General features: G+C 40.3%; 1 protein-coding gene across 11 annotated transcripts in view; it reads left to right on the top strand.

Moving 5' to 3' along the window:
• The window catches only part of UEVLD (UEV and lactate/malate dehyrogenase domains), a 60,983-nt gene that overhangs the window by 32,816 nt on the left and 8,213 nt on the right, over positions 1 to 19,954 (top strand). For 6 of the 11 annotated variants that reach the window (XM_037737538.1, XM_017525867.2, XM_037737537.1 and 3 more), the window contains 2 exons: positions 9,623 to 9,793; positions 11,825 to 11,998. The exons of 1 other annotated variant lie outside the window; for it this stretch is intronic. In XM_037737538.1, coding sequence (XP_037593466.1) covers positions 9,623 to 9,793; positions 11,825 to 11,998 — 345 coding nt within the window. Of the gene's footprint in view, positions 1 to 7,753; positions 7,807 to 9,622; positions 9,794 to 10,469; positions 10,782 to 11,824; positions 11,999 to 19,954 lie in introns of those variants that run through there. 4 more of the 11 variants (XR_001824280.2, XM_037737536.1, XM_017525869.2 and 1 more) reach the window with 3 other exon arrangements.

Here is a 19,954-nt window from a genome sequence, read left to right as displayed (position 1 = left end):
AAAAAAAAAAAAAAGAAAAAGGTATTTCTTTTTAAAATTTATATTTTTAAGGTCTCCAGATGAATAAAAATAAATAAAAATAAAATTTATAGTATTAAATTGTCCCCAAAGAGGCTGCACCAGTTTATACTCTCACCAACACTATGTGAGCATTCCTGTTTCTTTTCTCTCATATTCTCCTATTCTATATTAAATATAGCTAATGGAATAACTAGTTAATAATACTATTTTGATCAGGTCATTTCCTGGCTGAAGACATATGTTTATCTCTTATTCCTTAATAATAATAGCATATACATACATACACACACAGACATATTCTATTACTTCTCTTACTCCAATTTACAGATGAAGCAAGTAAGACTCAGATTTTGAGTTAGGTTACACAATTAGTAAGAGACTGAGTTGGAGTTTCAAATGTACACCTGTTACCAATTTCTTATGATTCATTCCAGAAATAGCCTTTGCATATACAAGTGTAAATGTTTGTGTGTGCAGGTAGGTTTGTGTGTATAGAGAAAAATAATTTAAAGTAAAAAATAAGTCATTGTTGACATAATGGAACAAAATAAAATGTGCTTAGGAGACAGTGGTTCTTAAGACATGGTTTATGGGTTGATCACTTTTTTTCCTTGAGACAGTCACTCTGCTGCCCACAGTGGAGTACAGTGGCATGATCTTAGCTCACTGCAACCTCTGCCTCCCAGGTTCAAGCTTTGCTTGTGCCCCAGCCTCCCAAGTAGCTGAGATTACAGTTGTACGCCACCAAACTCGCTAATTTTTTTTTTTTTTTGAGACAGAGTTTCACTCTTGTCGCCCAGGCTGGAGTACAGTGGTGCAATCTCGGCTCACTGCCACCTCCGCTGCCTGGGTTCAAGTGATTCTCCTGCTTCAGCCTCCCGAGTAACTGGGATTAGGTGCCCACCACCATGCCTGGCTAATTTTTGTATTTTTAGTAGAGATGGGGTTTCACCATGTTGTCTCCAACTCCTGACCTTAGGTTATCCACCTGCCTCAGCCTCCTCAAGTACTGGAATTACAGGTATGAGCCACACCTGCTGGCTTGATCACTTGTGTCAGAATCACCTGAGGTGCTTGTTAAAATTATAGATCTCGGCCAGGCATGGTGGCTAATGCCTGTAATCCCAGTACTTTGGGAGGCCAAGGCGGGCAGATGACATGGTCAGGAATTTGAGAACAATCTGGCCGGCATAGTGAAATGCGCCTGTAGTCCCAGCTACTTAGGAGGCTGAGGCTGGAGAATCGTGTGAACCCGGGAGGTTGAGGTTGCAGTGAGCAGAGATCATGCCATTGCACTCCAGCTCAGGTGACAGTTTGAGACTCCATCTCAAAACAAAAAACAGAAAACAAAAAAAAAATCACTGTGGATCTTTAGCTTCTTTCCCAGGCCTTCAGATTTTGAATTTCTAGAGGTCAAACCTGGGAATTTACATGTTAGACAGTTATCTCAAGTAGTTCTTATATTCATTAAAAGCAATATTTTTCAAATTGTGAGTTGTGATGCAATAGTAGATTGTGAAATTAGGATAATAGATTATGAGCAGCATTTTATAAAAGATGACCTAGACAGAAGAGAAAATATCAGAGCATATATGGTAAAGGTATTTTTCGCAGTGTTTTTGTGATAGTTTACATACATCCCTACACATATGATGTGTATTGGTCTGTGATATAAAATATTTCTCATAACACAAGTTATGAGCTGGGCACTGTGATATGTGCCTCTACTCCCAGCTACTTCAGAGGCTGAGGCTGGAGGATCGTTTTAAGTCCATTAGTTCAAAATCAGCCTGGGCAGCATAGTGAGATCCTGTCTCTTAAAAAGAAGTTTGAAGTTCACTGTATTGAGAATCATTGATTTTTATCACGAGCTTTCCTCCCTCCCACTCAACTCCATGTAAATACTGTCTCATATTTAGCTTTGTCTGTCTTACTTGCTTTTCGTAGTTCCTTACAGGCTGAGTTACCTTCTCCCTAGGAAACCTTCAAGATTAACCCTTTTGCCAGATCACTCATTATTCTTCATGCCCCTGGTGTTGATGTCTGCAATTTATTATATCATTTTTTTTCTCTTACTGTGAAATCTTATCAATAGACCTACCGTTTATTCTGTAGACAATCCTATCTAAAGATGGTGGTAGGCATAACATGCCAAGTTCATGGCCTTAGTTTACCACATATAGTAAATCTTGGAAAGTCTCAGCATTCTTTTTTTTTTACACAGAGTTTTGCTGTGGCACCCAGGCTGTAGTTCTGTGGGACAGTCTTGGCTCTCTGCTGCCAGGTGATATGCCCACCTCAGCCTCCCAAAGTGCTGGGATTAAGGTGTAAGCCACTGCGCTCAGCCTCAGCATTCTTCGTAGAACTCCAAAACCCAGCTCACTGCCACAGTAATGATTAAAACATGCGCCTGAACTGACCAGTGATTTCCTACCTTGTTTAAATATGAATATCCTCATTTAACATTTAAAAAATCTACACATTTCACCATAAAAAAAAATCCCTTCTATTCATTGACGAAAACATACCCAAAGCTACTATTAATTCATTCATTGGGGGTTTTCCCCTCCAAAAGAAGATAGGATTTTTGTGGGTTTTTTTGTTTTGGTTTTTGAGATGGAGTATCATTCTGTCACCCAGGCTGGAGTGCAGTGGTGAGATTAGCTCACTGCAACCTCTGCCTCCTGGATTCAAGGGATTTTCCTGCTTCAGCCTACCTAGTAGCTGGGACTACAGGCATGCGCCACCATGCCTGACCATTATTTTTATTTTTATTTTTATTTTTATTTTTATTTTTATTTTTGAGACAGTCTCGCTCTGTTGCCCAGGCTGGAGTGTAATAGCGTGATCTTGGCTCACTGCCACCACCACCTCCACCTCCCGGGTTCAAGGAATGCAGTTCTCCTGCCTCGGCCTCCTGAGTAGCTGGGATTTACAGGTGTGCACCACCACACCTGGTTAATTTTTGTATTTAGTAGAGATGGGGTTTTACCATTTGTCCAGCCTGGTCTCAAACTCCTGGCCTCAAGTGATCCACCTGTCTTGGCCTCCCAAAGTATTGGGATTACAGATGTGAGCCACCATACCAGGCCAAATTTTTGTATTTTCAGTAGAGATGGGGTTTCACCATGTTGACCAGGCTGGTTTGAACTCCTGACCTCAAGTGATTCACCCGCCTTGGCCTCCCAAAGTGCTGGGATTACAGGTGCACCACCACACCCAGCCTTTAGGAAGATTTTTTTTTTTTTTTTTTTTTTTTTTTTTTGAGACGGAGTTTCGCTCTTGCTACCCAGGCTGGAGTGCAATGGCGCGATCTCGGCTCACCGCAACCTCCGCCTCCTGGGTTCAGGCAATTCTCCTGCCTCAGCCTCCTGAGTAGCTGGGATTACAGGCATGCGCCACCATGCCCAGCTGATTTTTTGTATTTTTAGTAGAGACGGGGTTTCACCATGTTGACCAGGATGGTCTCGATCTCTTGACCTCGTGATCCACCCGCCTCGGCCTCCCAAAGTGCTGGGATTACAGGCTTGAGCCACCGCGCCCGGCCCTAGGAAGATTTTTAATAGCTACATTTTAGCACAGTTTTCTAGATTAAGAGTCATTATCATTAGAATGAGAGAACACACATTTAAAATTTTAGGTCATATTAAAAAATAATTTGAAAAGTATATCTAATAATTTTTAGTACTGTTAGAATGGTATAATGATATACCAGGGAAATGAAAATATGTGTAGTGTCTTCAGTATATTCATACTGATAGAGTAGCTCGAATATTTCCATAGCTCTCCACAGTACTTATGTATCATTATTTGATACAGAGTTACCTGGTCTTTCAGGATTTTAAATAAAACAATTCACCAGTGTTTTTTTTTTTTTGAGACGGAGTTTCGCTCTTGTTACCCAGGCTGGAGTGCAATGGCGCGATCTCGGCTCACCGCAACCTCCGCCTCCTGGGTTCAGGCAATTCTCCTGCCTCAGCCTCCTGAGTAGCTGGGATTATGAGTCCCTATTTCATTCATCACAACGTTAGCCTCATAATCTGAGAAGAGTAGTATATTAGAGCATGAAGTATTATTTACTGGGTCTTTTGACATAATTTGATAGTCCCTTAGTATAATTGTGACCAGCCTTTGGTTTTTGTATGCTGGGAACACTGTGGACCCCTTGGTGGTGACTGAGCAACTCCAAGCTTCTGGAAAAATTGGTGAAACCCAAGCTATCTGATATAACAAGAAGAAATTGTTGTTGGTTTTTAACCTGTAAATTCTCTTAGAATTTGGTTTCCCCGAAATGAGTTATTTGCTTTTGATATTTGTTACTTACTGTATCGATTATATTTGAGAAAATGAAGAATAATGTGAAAAGCTGAGCTGTAACTTGTAACTTTGGCTCTGCTGAGCTGTTCTTGTAAAAGCAGGAACTCTGTGTAAGAGACAAACCACTTAGCCTGACTGCTGGAGAGAAATGACAGCACGTAATAAGGTTCTCGTTGCAGAGAGCCTATAAACGGACATGAAATGGAGAGGCTTATTACCCAGATTCCTTTCCCAGGAAAGGCATATTGTTTATGGCCCTGGAAAGGGAATGCAACCCTTATGGAGAGCCTATAAACGGACACATGAGGGGTGTCTGTCATGAGGAAAAACCTTTGTGGTGGAGATAAGGATGTAAAAGTCTTCTCCCACTGCTCCTCCAGGCCTGCATGGAGGCTGCCTCCTCTTGAGTTCTGTGGTCAGGCTGGTTGTCTTGTGTCAAATCCTGTTCCCCCTGCAGCTGTGAGCCCACTGCTTTTCTTGCTGATGATTTTAAGTTTATGTTTAACCTCTATTCTTGCTAAGGTTTATGGTTTCTATGCTGACATTGTGATCTTTGTGTACCAGTTTTGCAAATGTATTCTTTTTGTATGATCATCCCTACAGTGTTGTGTAACCTCACTCACCCTCCCCTATGGAAAGAGCCTAATAAAATACTCAGGTTTTCAGGGAAATTTTAGATATCCATGGCGTGGCATTATGTGTTGTCTCCCCTGGGCCAAGCTTTAAGGAAAACTGTTTGTCTTTTTTTTCTTTTTCACTGACCACTTAATCACTTTGAGAGATCTTGAATCCACATTGATATGTTGGGAGCTGGTCTTCCAATAGTTGTAGACCTTGGCTTAGCAGGAAGGATATAGTTTTTTCTGGGCTACCTGTAGAATTGGGAAAGAGGTGAGAGGCTTGTGTCCTGGTAACACAGATGCTGAGTTCTTGGCATGGAAGGAAACTTACCATTATGCTAATGTGTAAGTGGGACAGCTGATATTTCAACCAGATAGTCTCATTCTGAAGCTCTCCTGACTAACTCTTGTACTACTATATTGTGTGATATATAGAATAGGGACAATATTGTGTTCACTTTTGAGTTCTTAGGGCCTAACACATTACTTGTGACATAACAGGACCTTGGTAGGGGTTTGTTGAATTCATTATTCTCGAATGAACTTTTATCCTTGTAATTTATAGCTTTATATAATCATGCTTAAAGTTCTAATTCTCTTTGTAACTGTATAATCTTCTTTCATTATTAAATCATCAACTTGTAAGGGAAGACTTGAAGAGTCAAAGATTTTCAGTGCCAGGTACAAGAAACTTAGTTGCCTGTGGAGCAGTGCTAACCAAACCTGGCTGTGCATCAGAATCATCTGGGGGTTTGCATTCCTGAAAGCTATTTCCTGTTTCCCCTTACATATTTAAGTAAAATCTTTAGAACATGGGCTAATCTGCATTTTTATTAAGCTTCCCAGGTTATGCTTAGGCACCTAGCCTAGCATTTAAGAACTGTTGCAAGGGATTGATAGAAATGGAAGACTCTACTTGGTCAGAGCAGCTTAAAGTTTAGATAAAAAGACATATGCAATATGTAAACAATCATTCATGACAAGAGAGTAAGGAGACATTATGTGATTAATGCCAAGAGAGTGGTCCAGACAGTGAGGACTCAAAGTTGGGTGGAAACAGAGATTGCTTTTGGCTTATTAGGATTGAGATAGTTGCTGGTTCTTTTGGGACTGGGGAGATTCGGACTGGCAGAAAGCTGGGGGAAATGTACCAATTGCTACGCGACAAGATCTTGGAGATGGAAAGATGAATAAGACACATATAATCCCCGTTTTCCCAGAGCTCATAGTATGTTTGACATAGTTTAGCAGATGTTTGTCAAACGTAAGTGCAGTGAGAATTTGAGCAAAAGCCAGTATCAGAAACATTAGGTAAATTTGGTAAAATTGATATATTGGGAGCTGGTCAAATGAATGAATATAGACCAGGGAATGAATATAGACCAGTTCATCCTGAATCACAAGTTTTTGTAGGAGAATTTAAAGAAATACTGAGCTGGGTGCTGTGGCATACACCTGTAGTCCCTGCTACTTGGCAGGCTGAGGTTGGAGGATTGTTTGAACCCAGGGATTTCAATCCAGCCTGGGCAACATAGCAAGCCCCATGTCTAAGAGAAAACTTTAAAACAAAAGAAATACTGGTTTTTAAACTCAAAGGAGACCGGGCACAGTGGCCCATGCATGTAATCCCTGCACTTTGGGAAATCGAGGCAGGTGGATCACCTGAGGTCAGGAGTTGGAGACTAGCCTGGCCAATATGGTGAAGCCCTGTCTCTACTAAAAATACAAAAATTAGCTGGGTATGGTGGCAGTCACCTGTAATCCCAGCTACTCGGGAGGCTGAGGCAGGAGAATCACTTGAACTTGGGAGGCAGAGGTTGCAGTGAGCCAAGATCGCGCCATTGCCCTCCAGCCTGGGCAACAAGAGCGAAACTCTGTCTCAAAAAAATAAATAAATAGTAAACTCAGAAGAACTTATTAAAAGGCCTGAGAGCCTGATGGAAAAATCTTTTGGAGTAGGAAGCCTTTCTTGTACTTTTGAAATCATATTAGGGGCCGGGCGCAGTGGCTCATGCCTGTAATCCCAGCACTTGGAAGGCTGAAGCAGGCGGATCACCTGAGGTCAGCAGTTTGAGACCAGCCTGGCCAACATGGTGAAACCCATCTTTGCTAAAAATACAAAAATTAGCTGGGTGCGGTGGTGGGTGCCTGTAATTCCGGCTACTATGGAGGCTGAGGCAGGAGAATCGCTTGAACCTGGGAGGCATAGGTTGCAGTGAACCAAGACTGCACTCCAGCCTGGGCAACAGAGTGAGATCCTGTGCCAAAAAAAAAAAAAGAGAGAAAGAAAATCACATTAGACAGGCACTACTATGTTTACTCCAAAATCAATCTTGAAGATGAGGGCATTTCTGTCATCGAAAGTAGAGGAAGCTAAAGGAGCAAAGAAAAGAAATAATCATGATAGCCTGGGGCCAGACTGTAGAGTTACAAATTGAACTGTCCACTGATATTTCATAATATGGACAGGCCACCTAACCTCTCCAAGTAATAGTTTCCTCATCTTCAAGAGGGCGTAGGACTAAGTTTCTAAATGTAGCATAGTGTTTAATAGCACTTTGAAGTCGACTGCGTGGGCTTAACCTCTGGCTCTACTTATCAGTTCTCTGACTTTGAGCAAGTTATTTAACTTCTCTGTGCTTCAGATTTCTCATTTGTAAAATATTCCATTGTGTGTTGTTGATTAGATTAAGTAAATAAATATACGCGAAACTGTTAGACACATATAGAATTGTTAACTATATCCCTTCCAGTTCTAATATCTTCCAATTCTTGAGGTTTTGACTTATCACCAGGTGTCCGCTGTGAACCCTACAACATAGGAATTACTTAAGAGGACTCATGAAGAACCATAATTAAAATCTAGGACTTAGTGTTTAAGTCTACCATCACTACAACTGTGTCAGAATAGGAAGTAAAATTGGATAATGCGTCTCCCAGTGGACACATTGCCTAAGTGTTTCCTTCTGAAACTTGTTCAGAAAGATGGCATCACCCGTGTGCAGTGGCTCACCCCTGTAATCCCAGCACTTTGGGAGGCTGAGGCAGGCAGATCACATGAGTTTGGGAGTTCGAGATCAGCTTGACCAACATGGATAAACTTCGTCTCTACTAAAAATACAAAATTAGCCGGCCACGGTGGCACATGCCTGTAATCCCAACTACTTTGGAGGCTGAGGCAGGAGAATCACTTGAACCCGGGAGGTGGAGGTTGCGGTGAGCCGAAATTATGCTGTTGCATTCCAGCCTGGGCAATAAGAGAAAAAAAAAAAATTAATAAAAAAGTTGTCCTTAAAGGCTTAATTAAGAATATAAACCATGGAGTCTACCGTTTCCCTGGGAGGCTAATACTCAAATATTCATTTGCAAATGTTGACTGGACTGGTGCCATTCTAATTACTTGATTATGGTTCTGTTATTTCTGATGCTGGTAACATCTGGCCATGGTTTGGGCACATGCTTACTGTAAAAACACTGTGCAGTAGAGAGTAATATAGTTGTAATAGCATAACATGTGCTGGAAGGTCAAAGGTGCTCTGAAGTCAGAGTGAACTCCATAGACTAGCTTTTCCTAAGTCATAACAGTTGATTACCTGTAGTTCCCATTGAAAGAAGTAGTTACCCAAGGACAGCTGGGCTTCAGTATAAGAAAAGTTAGTTTAAAATGAGCCAAGAGGCAGGTGCGGTAGTCTCAGCTACTCAGGAGGCGTGGAGGCGGAGGCAGGAGTATTACTTGAGTCCAGGAGTTCAAGTCCCACCTGGGCAATATAGTGAGACCTTGTCTCTTAAAAAAAAAAAAAAAAACACAAAGCTAAGTTATTTAATTTAGAGATTTTTATACCAGATTTTTTTTCTTTAGAGCAGAATCCTTAATAAGTAAAACAGATTTTTAAAAAGCAGCACTACTGTGCTTGGATAGGCCAAAGTAAGTGGCCTGGAGCCATGCTTACCAGCCTTCTTCCCACTTATTTCCACTCCTCCCTGATGGCCTCTGAGTCTTTCAAGGAACTTTAGGGTACCTAAGCTCACAGTTTAGGAATCAGTGGTGTAATTGATTATAGGTTCATTTTTCTTATAGCATAACATTTATTTTCCCTTAAAAATTATATAAAAAACTCAGTTCTTGTTTGTAAGTTTTAGATCCCATAATTAATTTATTTATTTTTTATCACTATTGCTATCTTCTCCCCTTGGGATACACTCTTACTCTTTTTTTTTTTTTGAGACTGTGGAATACAGTGGTGAGATCTCAGCTCACTGAAACTCCGCTTCCTGTGTTCAACTGAATCTGACTTAGCCTTCTGAGTAGCTGGGACTACAGTCATATACCACCATACCTGGCTAATTTTTGTATTTTTAGTAGAGATGGGGTTTTGCCACGTTAGCCAGGCTGTTTTTGAAGTCCTGGCCTTAAGTGATCCACCAGACTCAGCCTCCGAAGTGCTGGGATTACAGGCATGAGCCACCACACCCAGCCAACACTTATTCTTAATCCTCCTTTTGTAGACAAACCTCAGCATTTTGTATGCTTTTGTGGATATGCAGTTGATTTATGGGGAGGCATGCCTAAAAGCTAGGCATTTGTTGAAAAACCTTTTAATCATGAAATAGAACTTGATTAAAGCATATATCTTGAGCTCAGACTGTTTCTTTTTATTCACTAGATTTGTCTGCCTCTGCTCATTCCAAGGTGGTGATCTTCACAGTCAACTCTTTGGGTAGTTCTCAGTCCTACCTTGATGTGGTACAGAACAATGTGGATATGTTCAGAGCCCTTGTCCCAGCTCTGGGACATTATAGTCCACACAGTGTCCTGCTCGTTGCATCTCAGCCAGGTAAAATGCTTTATTTTACATTAACTCGATGGTCCAGTGCATCAGTAGAATTGCCATTACTGATAAAAACCATAAAACTTTAGGGCAGGGCACAGTGGCTCACACCTGTCATCCTAGCACTTTGGGAATCTGAGGCTGGCAGATCACCTGAGGTCAGGAGTTCAAGACCATCCTGGCCAACATGGTGAAACCCCGTCTCTACTAAAAATACAAAAGTTAACCAGGGATGGTAATGGGTGCCTGTAGTCCCAGCTACTTAAGAGGCTGAGGCAGGAGAATTGCTTGAACCCGGGAGGCGATGATGGTTGCAATGAGGCTGAAATGGTGTCACTGCACTCCAGCCTGGCCGACAGAGTGACACTCTGTCTCAAAAAGAAAATAAAAACTTTAATTATAAAGAGTTTGCTATAATATTCAGCAAAATTGCCTGTATAATAAATAGTGTAGTATTTACCAGTTCCTTTTTATGACTAACATTATCTAGAAGGTTCCAATGTACAATTTTTTAATGAAATATGATATTATATTCTAGGTTCTAAGCTGTGCCTTCCTCAGTGAGAAGATGTTTAAACTCCCAAGAGAAAAATGCAGTGACTTGCATGATATTTTGTTAATTCCAAAGTGTCATACAATGTTAGCAAGCCAGAGTGCATTTTTAACATTTTGTATTTTGCAGGTTGTTTTGGAACTGTCATACTCAAAAATAGAAATATTTTCAAAGAGTTAGTTTGTGCTGGTCTCAAATTGGTGAACAGATTTTTTAAAATGTTCCCGAGGTAGGGGTATTGTATGCATTTCACTTGTTTTTCTGTAGTAATTGTTGAGGTACATTGATCTCTTTAATTCTTGACATCCTTTTGGGATGTGAAAAAAAAAGTAGCTGTATTTTCATTCATAATGCTACACTGAATCATGGTGGCATATGAATCAGTATTTTAATTTAAAGATAGAAATTCAGTTTAAGATAGATGTAGAAGAAAACTTGATCAATAAAAGGAAATTATTATTTTCTGGTTTTCTGTACCCAGTTTTGTTTTTGTTTTTGTTTTAGAGATGGGATTTCTCCATGTTGGTCAGGCTGGTCTCAAACTCCTGACCTCAGGTGATTTGCCCATCTCAGGCTCCCAAAGTGCTGGGATTACAGGTGTGAGCCACCGTGCCCAGCCAATTCTGTACCCAGTTATTATCCTCGCTTAACTATTCTAGGAATTATCTGTTTTCTACCCCTGACAATTTATGTTTAATACAGCTAGTGCTTGACTTACAACCACGATTGGGACTGGCAGACCAGTTGTAACACTATTTGGTCGTAAGTTGAGTAGGCTATATGTACAGTTGAAATGGTGCACGCAGAGATGGTAGTGCTGCCGGAAGCTGGTCCGCACTGTTGTATGCCCAGCTGGGCAACGTTTGCGCTGCCAGACGCGGAGCAGTCGTGGCTAACAATTGTGGTCATAAAGTCGAATGGTCGTAAGTTGCATAGGTCGTAAGTTGATCAATACCCGTAATAAAATTTGGCTGGGTGTGGTGGCTCATGCCTGTAATCCCAGAATTTTAGGAGGCTGAGGCAGGTGGATCACCTAAAGTCAGGAGTTCGATACCAGTCTGGCCAACATGGTGAATTCTTGACATCCTTTTGGGATATAAGAAAATGCAAAAAATTAGTTGGGTGTGGTGGTGCACACCTGTAATCCCAGCTACTAGGAAGACTGAGATAGGAGAATCGCTTGAACCTGGGAGGTAGAGGTTGCAGTAAGCCTAGATGGTGCCACTCCAGCCTGGGGGACAGAGCAAGACTTCGTCTCAAAAAAAAAACAAAAAACCACACATACATAGTAAAATTGATCTTGTTGAAACCTTGTTAGTGTTATTAATGTATATCAAAAGTATGCTATGCCTCAATGCCTTGAGGATCTAAGAAGAGTATATAGAGGCCCTAACATACTTATTAAAATAATAAATATTTTGTGAGCTAGGCTAAAAGTAGATATTTTTTAACTTTTACATTTTTACCTTGTATGCAATATTTAGTGGAAATCATGACTTATGTGACATGGAAACTGAGTGCATTTCCTGCAAATCGAGTGATTGGAATTGGATGTAATCTGGATTCACAGAGATTACAGTATATTATTACAAATGTTTTGAAGGCACAGACTTTGGGCAGAGAAGTATGGGTTATTGGCGAGCAAGGAGAAGACAAAGGTAAGAAGTACATTTTTAGCCTGGGTGTAGTGGCTCATGCCTATAATTCTAACACTTTGGGAGGCCAGGGCAGGATTGCTTGAAGCCAGGACTTCAAGACCAGCCTGGGCAACAGAGCAAGACCCCATCTCTACAAAAAGATGTAAAAGATTAGCCAGGCACTAATCTTTTAGTAGTTCATGCCTGTAGTCCCAGCTGCTCGAGAGACTGAGTAGGAAGCTCACTTGAGCCCAGGAGGTCAAGGCTGCAGTGAGCCATGAATTGCACCACTGCATTTAAGCCTGAGTGACAGGGTGAGACCTTGTCACTGAAAAAAGAAGTACATTTATATTAGTTATAACCAAAATTGCCAGTGGTCATGGCATTCACATATATCTGAGGACTCCAGAATTGTGGGCTTAATTGACTTTGTTCCACATTTGGGTGCCTTCTGTATAGTAGCCCTTATATTGTGAATAAATCCTTCATATGTGTCATTTTCATTGTAATTACTTTTCCGTAAGTTTGAGGTTAGACAAGACCGCTTAGTAGGATTTTATATTTTTTAATTGAATTTCAGAATCCAGGATTAATTTTAAAGTTTAGTTTTCCAGAAAGAAACATTTAAATAAACCCTAAAGCATATATAGAACTCTTTTACTCTCCCCACCCTTCATCCTTGCTTACCTTTCCCAAGTTCAGACCTTTTCCCTAGATACATGCCTCCTGTCTGCTTCTTTTTAAACAGAATTTTATTCATTGTTTATCCCTGTGGCCTTTTTTGCCAACCACTTGCTCTCTCCCTACTACAAAAGACATTCAGTTTCCCATAATGGAAAGCTGCTTTTCCTGTTTCAAACGAATGCTTTGCTTGTTTGACTTGAGAATCTCTTCCTTTACTCCTTTATTGTTTCTCTCTTGCTATAAAGCCAGGTTGATCAGTGATGAAAGCACTGTTTACCCTGATTTTTTTCATTTAAGTATATGAGTACAATAAAGATATAGTACTATTTGAGTAAGTGCCAAACTGAGTATTATATACTTACAGTGCTTAGATACTTATGAGTGAGCATTTAACGTGGGTTGAAATGACTAGAGAAAATTCTGTAAAGGCCATCTGGAGTTTGAACTGGAGTTTGGACGAATGAATAGGATTTTAATAGACAGTGAAGGGCCAGGCACAGTGGCTTATGCCTGTAATCCCAGCACTTTGGGTGGCTGGGGTGGGCAGATCACGAGGTCAAGAGATCGAGACCATCCTGGCCAACATGGTGAAACTCTATCTCTACTAAAATATAAAAATTAGCTGGGCATGGTGGTACACGCCTGTAGTCCCAGCTACTTGGGAGGCTGAGGCAGGAGAATTGCCTGAACCTAGGAGGTGGAGGTTGCAGTGAGCCGAGATCGCACCACTGCACTCCAGCCTGGTGCCTGGTGACAGAGCGAGACTCTGTCTCAAAAAAAAAAAGATAGTGAAGACTAGGTAAAACATTCTAGGAATGGGAAATCAGAATTAGGTAAAAACACATCGTTAAGTATGGCATGTTCATGGGATAAAAAATGTGTAGAAGGTTTCAACTAGTTAAGCCTAACTGAAATTACATTTTGAAGATCTGTGAATATCTCATCGAAGAGTTGGAAAGTGATTTGGGGGAAATTAGTTATTACTTCATCATTTGAAGTACTTATTAACTTCATTCAGCACGTAAGTGCTGCAAGGTAGAGCATGACGTAGAAAATAACCTCTCTGCCTTTGAGGAGGTGATAATTTAATTGCAGAGTTAGAGAAAGACCATGCACATTAAAAAGTTAAATAGATGTCAGACCATATTTCCACAAAGCAAATCACCTTCTCAAAACTATTTCCTTGGAATTTAAAGCTTCATCTATACTTTGATGCCATTAAATAAAATGTAACATTGATAATATCCAGGTTAGGGGTAACTTAAAAATTTGTAGTTTTCTGTGTAGTAAAAAAAAAAAAAATTATATAATTTTTAAGAAAAGCATTTAAATAAAATATAGCAGTATTTTAAATCCAAAAATCTGCACTGGCTACTAGAAAGCTCAGTGGTAGAATGAGTCAGGCTGTAGAATAAACCCTTAAAAAAACCCCAAGAGTCGGCTAGGTGTGGTGGCTTACTCTTGTAATCTCAGCACTTTGGGAAGCCCAGGCAGGCAGATCACGGGGTCAGGAGATTGAGATCATCCTGGCCAACATGGCAAAACCCTGTATTACTAAAACACACAAAAAAATTAGCCAGACGTGGTGGCGCATGCCTGTAGTCCAAGCTACTGGGGAGGCTGAGGCAGGGGAAACACTTGAACCCTGGAAATGGAGGTTGCAGTGAGCCGAGATCACGCCACTACACCCCAGCCGGGTGACAGAGCAAGACTCTGTCTCAAAAAAAAAAAAAAAAAAAAAAAAACAAAAAAAAAAAACAAAAAAAAAAAAAAAAAAAAAAAAAAAAAAATCCCAACAGTGTGACTGAACAAAAACACTTTTGAGGCTCCAGATGCTCCCTGACACTACACACTAATCAACAGGACCCTGGAAAAGGATAGCAAACAAGAACTTGGAGCGAATGTATTCAAGTAATGAATGTCTAGGGTTTTGAACAAACGCAAAACCCTATATAGACCATGTTAATCTCTTGCTTGCCTGATTATTGCACATCTCCCAGTTAGTTTGCCTCTTCCCCTTTAGTCTACCCTGTAAATAATGTGAAATTAATAATTAGTCAAAACTTACATAGCGTTTACTCTGTGCTATCACATATTAATTCAATCTTCCTAAAACATGTTGTTCTTTTCAGAAATTTTCAGAGGCTTCCTCTGACCAAACCATTAAATTCCATTGCTTGGCACTCAGGAATCCCCAAAATATAGCCCTAATCTTTCTTCCCAATTATAGTTAGGGAGATAGCCATGTTACTAGAGAGCTGAAAGGGACCATCTATTACATTTTGTTTTAGGGAGCCACTGGATGCAGGCATTGTAAAAGTGACCTGCCCAGAATCCTACAGCTTTTGGGGTCAAAGGACTAGCACCCAGGTTTTGTGCCTCCCAGGCCTACACCACAGCTTTGCCACAGGCACATTTACCCACTCCGTTTACCTCCTTTATAATCCCTTCGCCTTCTCTGCCATCTAATTCAAAGCTCATCTTTCAAGGTCTAAGTCAAGCACCCCTTAAACGATAAAGGTTTTTTCCTGATTACATCACTCCACAGTGATTTCTTCACTCCTTTGAGCTAAAGCTATTTGAACTATATGGTAATAAACTACATATTGTCTCATGATGTTTCTTTTGTTGTACTGTTGCTTGTTCTTATCTAATTTGATTTTTGTGTGTGATCTTCTCCTTATTTAAAGTGTAAATTATTAAGTTCTTTTAGTTGAAAAAGTAGGACATTCACACTGGAAAAATAAGTACAAAAAGATATGCAGTGGAAAGTCTCCCTTAGATGCCAGACATTCAATCCTTCACCATAGGGACAATCACAGTTTCCAGTCTCTTATATAATCTTTTAGAAATATTCTGTGTATAGACAAGCACACATGTGAAATAGACATATCATATATCATTTTCCACATTGCCCTTTTACTTACCATTATGATTGTTGAATGATTGCACATTAACATACGAGTTCATTCATTCTTTTTAACTACTGGATATGCCATAATTTATTTAACCAGCCTCTCTAGTAAGTTATAGGTTTTGAGGAATAGTTGATATATAATAAATATGGAATGAGTAAGAATGTTTGAAATATGGTTGTATTAATTTCTCAAGTCTCATAAAGAGAAAATATAGGCTGATGTGACATGATAAATATACCGCTTGCCCTAACCTAGTATATCTGGGTGAAGGAAGAAAACAATCTAATAGAAGTTAATTGTGAGCTCTTCAGACAGGAACAATTTAAAACCTACCAAAAAGCAGTTTGTGTTTGATTAAATGACCTATTATCCCAAATGTAGGAATTTGTATTCAGAAACATTTATTGATCACCTGCTTTGCTCAATAAACACTGTGTTGACCGTTGTTAGAACATATAGATGTGTAGGAACCTGACCCGGTCTTTAGGAAACTTTAATACTGGAAATGACTGGAAGGCTGTTCTGACATGCTCTGAAAGAAGTCCAAGGGATGTAGGATAAAAGCACAGGGTAGAGATATGGTAATTCTGTGTTGAGGCCTCAGATTGGAACTAGAAAGAGAGAGATGTAGGTGCATGCAAATTGAGATCACATAAAGTATTATGTAATATTTGACACACATGAAAACATAACACTTATGAATCCATACTCAAGAACATTACCAATACTGACGTTAACTAGGTACTTCCCTCCTGTTCATCTCCCTGTCTGCCGTCTAGAGGTTTTGTCTGATCACTTTTTATTCGGTCTTCTACTCTTCTTGAAGAGCTAGTTATATCCATGGATAGGTATATTTACCTTGGCCCTGGTGTCAGAAATGGATTAGAAGCTCCCTCTGCTGGATTCATGTGTAAATACCAACTGGTTAGACTTTTGCATAAGTGATACCATCACAGTAAATTGCTGTTATAGTTTTTTGTTGTGCCTACTATGTGTATTAAATGCTTTGCATATTTCATTCATTCATTCATTCATTTATTTTGAGTCGGCGTTTCACTCTTGTTGCCCAGGCTGGAGTGCAATGGCACGATCTCAGCTCACTGCAACCTCCGCCTCCTGTGTTCAAGCGATTCTCCTGCCTCAGCCTCTCAAGTAGCTGGGATTATAGGCATGCGCCACCATGCCCTGCTAATTTTGTATTTTTAAAAATAGAGACGGGGTTTCTCCATGTTGGTCAGGCTGGTCTCAAACTCCCGACCTCAGGTGATCCGCCTGCCTCAGCCTCCCAAAGTGCTAGAATTATAGGCTTGAGGCACCGTGCCCAGCCAATCTCATTTAAATTTTATAAACACTATGAAGGAGGTGGTGGAGATTTATACATGAGGAAACTTAAGGCTCAATAAGATAAGTAATTTGCCCAAGGTTACATAACTGCGAAGGGGAGAACTGAGATTTGAATCCTGATCTGACTGTGAGGCTGTGCTCTTCCTTGCTGTCACTTAGATAATTTATCCAGAGCATTTAGTACAGTATCTGGCACAGAGCAAACACTCAGGAAATGGCAGCTGTTATTACAGTGATTGGTAAGATGGTGATGAATAGAAAATTGGCAAAAAGACATATAAAAGTACTCTTTGAAGTAAAGCAATGTTAGGATTTGGAAACAGATGTAAGAGTAGCAGTTGTGTAAATAAAATATCCTCTTCAAGTATTTCAGAGACAAGTGACAGCTACAGCTTAGGGAGGAATCACATGGCATACAAGACCTTTAGATCTATTTCCTACTTCATGTTCTCCCATTCTTCCTGGCATTCTGTGCTAGTCAGATGGTCAACTTGGAGTTTACTGAATGGTTTATGTACTCTCATGCCTCCTTACCTTAGCACCTGCTGCTTCCTTTTCCTGAACTCATTCACTTGGATAACTCCTGTTTACCCTTTCGGACTGGGCTTGAATGCCACCTTTCCCAGGAAGCCTTCCTTAATTTTCCAAGTTAAGTAAGTTCATACATCTGTTATAACCATTATTTTAATTGTGCCTGTTAGATTATTACACTGTTATAATTACCTGTTTTTTCACCTCACAAGACTGGAAGCTCCTTAAGCTTGCAATGGCTCCAGTAAATGTGTTTTGGCATGAATGAATGACCCTGACACTGCTGTGTTGTATTTATATCACACCAAATTAGATGGTTAGCAGAACATATGCTTTGGAGCTACTGTTTTCAGCTGTGATATTGAAATCACACATAAACTGCAGATCACCCCTTCAAGTGGCATTTTAAAAATCCAGGGTATGGACCTCAGAACAGAGTGTTAGATCATCTGCTTTGGACATGGGCGTGGGTGTTATATGTAATAGAAAATAGCTATGAAATGGGCATTTTTCATTAAAATGTTTGGGCCCAAGATTACTGTTTTGTTGTTGTTGTTGTTGTTATTTTAGATGGAGTCTCACTCTTGCCCAGATTGGAGTACAGTGGCACGATCTTGGCTTACTGAAACCTCCACCTCCCAGGTTCAAGCAATTCTCCTGCCTCACCCTCCCAAGTAGCTGGGATTACAGGCATGCACCACCATACCCAGCTAATTTTTTTTTTTTTGTAGTTTTAGTAGAGACAGAGTTTCACTGTGTTGGCCAGGCTGGTCTAGAACTCCTGACCTCAGGTGATCTGCCCATCTCGGCCTCCCAAAGTGCTGAGATTATAGGCGTGAGCCACTGTGCCCAGCCAGATTACTGTTCTTGAGGAGTATAACTAGTGATGAAGACTGATTAGATATAATATTGAAACGGCAACTTAACCTAAGATGGATATACATTTAGGAAATTTGAAGGGCTGGGAGTAAACAAAATGAAATAACTAAGTTCATCAAAATTAATTGAAAATTCAGTCCTAACGTTTTATAGCACTATAGGTTCACTGTAATTAACAATCTACTGTATATTTTCAAATAACTAGAAGAGTGAATTTTGAATGAGGAAATGATAAATGTTTGAGGTGAGAGATACGCTAATTGCCCTGATCATGGGCATAATATATCAATGTACACATGTATCAAACTATCACACTGTGCCCCAGAAATATGTACAATTACTATGTGTCAATTAAAAATTAAAAGACAGGTACAGTCTTTTAATTTTAATTACAGTGGCTTTCGCCTGTAATTCTAGCATTTTCAGATGCCAAGACAGGAGGGTTGCTTGAGGCCAAAAGTTTGAGAACAGCCTGAGCTGTGACAAGACCCCTGTCTCTACAAAACAAAAAAACCCAAAAAAGTTAGCCAGGCATGGTGGTGCAGACCAGTAGTTCCAGCTACAGGGGAGGCTGAGGCAAGAGGATCGCTTGAGCCCAGAAGTTCAGGATTACAAAGAGCTCTGATTCCAACACTGTATTCCAGCCTGGGCAACAGAGCGAGACCCTATCTCAACAAATAAATACATAAAATAATAATAATAGGCCAGGTTCAGTGGCACACATCTGTAATCCTAGCACTTTGGGAGGCCGAGGTGGGAGTACTGCTTGAGGCCAGGAGTTTGAGATCAGCCTGGGCAACACAGCAAGACCCGCATCTTTACAAAAAAGTTAAAAAGAAAATTAGCCAGTTGTGCATGCTTACAGCCCAGTTATTGGGAAGGCTGAGGCAGGAAGGCTGCTTGAGCACAGGAGTTGGAGGGTGCAGTGAGTTATGATTGTGCCACTGCACTCTGGGTGACAGAGTGAGACACGTGTCTCAAAAAATATATATAAATAATAAAAGCAAAAAAAGAATTTTGAGGATTAAAAAAATTCTAATGACTGTCACAAGCAAATTTGATCATAGTGAAGCTTTCTTCCTTTCTCTGAACATTTTTTCTATGGCTCTTAGAGTCTTGCCCTGTTGCACAGGTGCACTTTTTCAGTTAGCAGACATTTCCTTTCCACTTCCTATATATTTATAAATGTGTGTGTGTGTGTGGTGTGTGTGTGTGTGTGTGTATAGCTTGCAGTGGCCCTAGTAATACACACACACACAGTGACAGGCTGGGCGTGGTGGCTCACACCTATAATCCCAGCACTTTGGGAAGCTTCACCTGAGGTCAGGAGTTCGAGACCTGTTGGGCCAACATGGTGAGACCCCATCTCTACTAAAAATACAAAGAAAATTATCCACGCATGGTGGCACATGCCTGTAATCCCAGCTATTGGGGAGGCTGAGGCAGGAGAATCGCTTGAGCCCAGGAGTCAGAGGCTGCAGTGAGCCAAGATCACACCATTGCACTCCAGCCTGGACAATGAGAGTGAAACTCCATGGTTTTTTTGTTTTAAAAGCAATACTCATAATTTTCAGATTTTTTGGTATCATTTGTGTTTTTTGTTTTGTTTTTTTTTTTTTTT

Source organism: Cebus imitator, unplaced genomic scaffold, assembly GCF_001604975.1.
Source record: "Cebus imitator isolate Cc_AM_T3 unplaced genomic scaffold, Cebus_imitator-1.0 Scaffold39, whole genome shotgun sequence".
Lineage (NCBI taxonomy): Eukaryota > Metazoa > Chordata > Mammalia > Primates > Cebidae > Cebus > Cebus imitator.
This window is presented reverse-complemented; position numbering and strand designations above follow the sequence as displayed.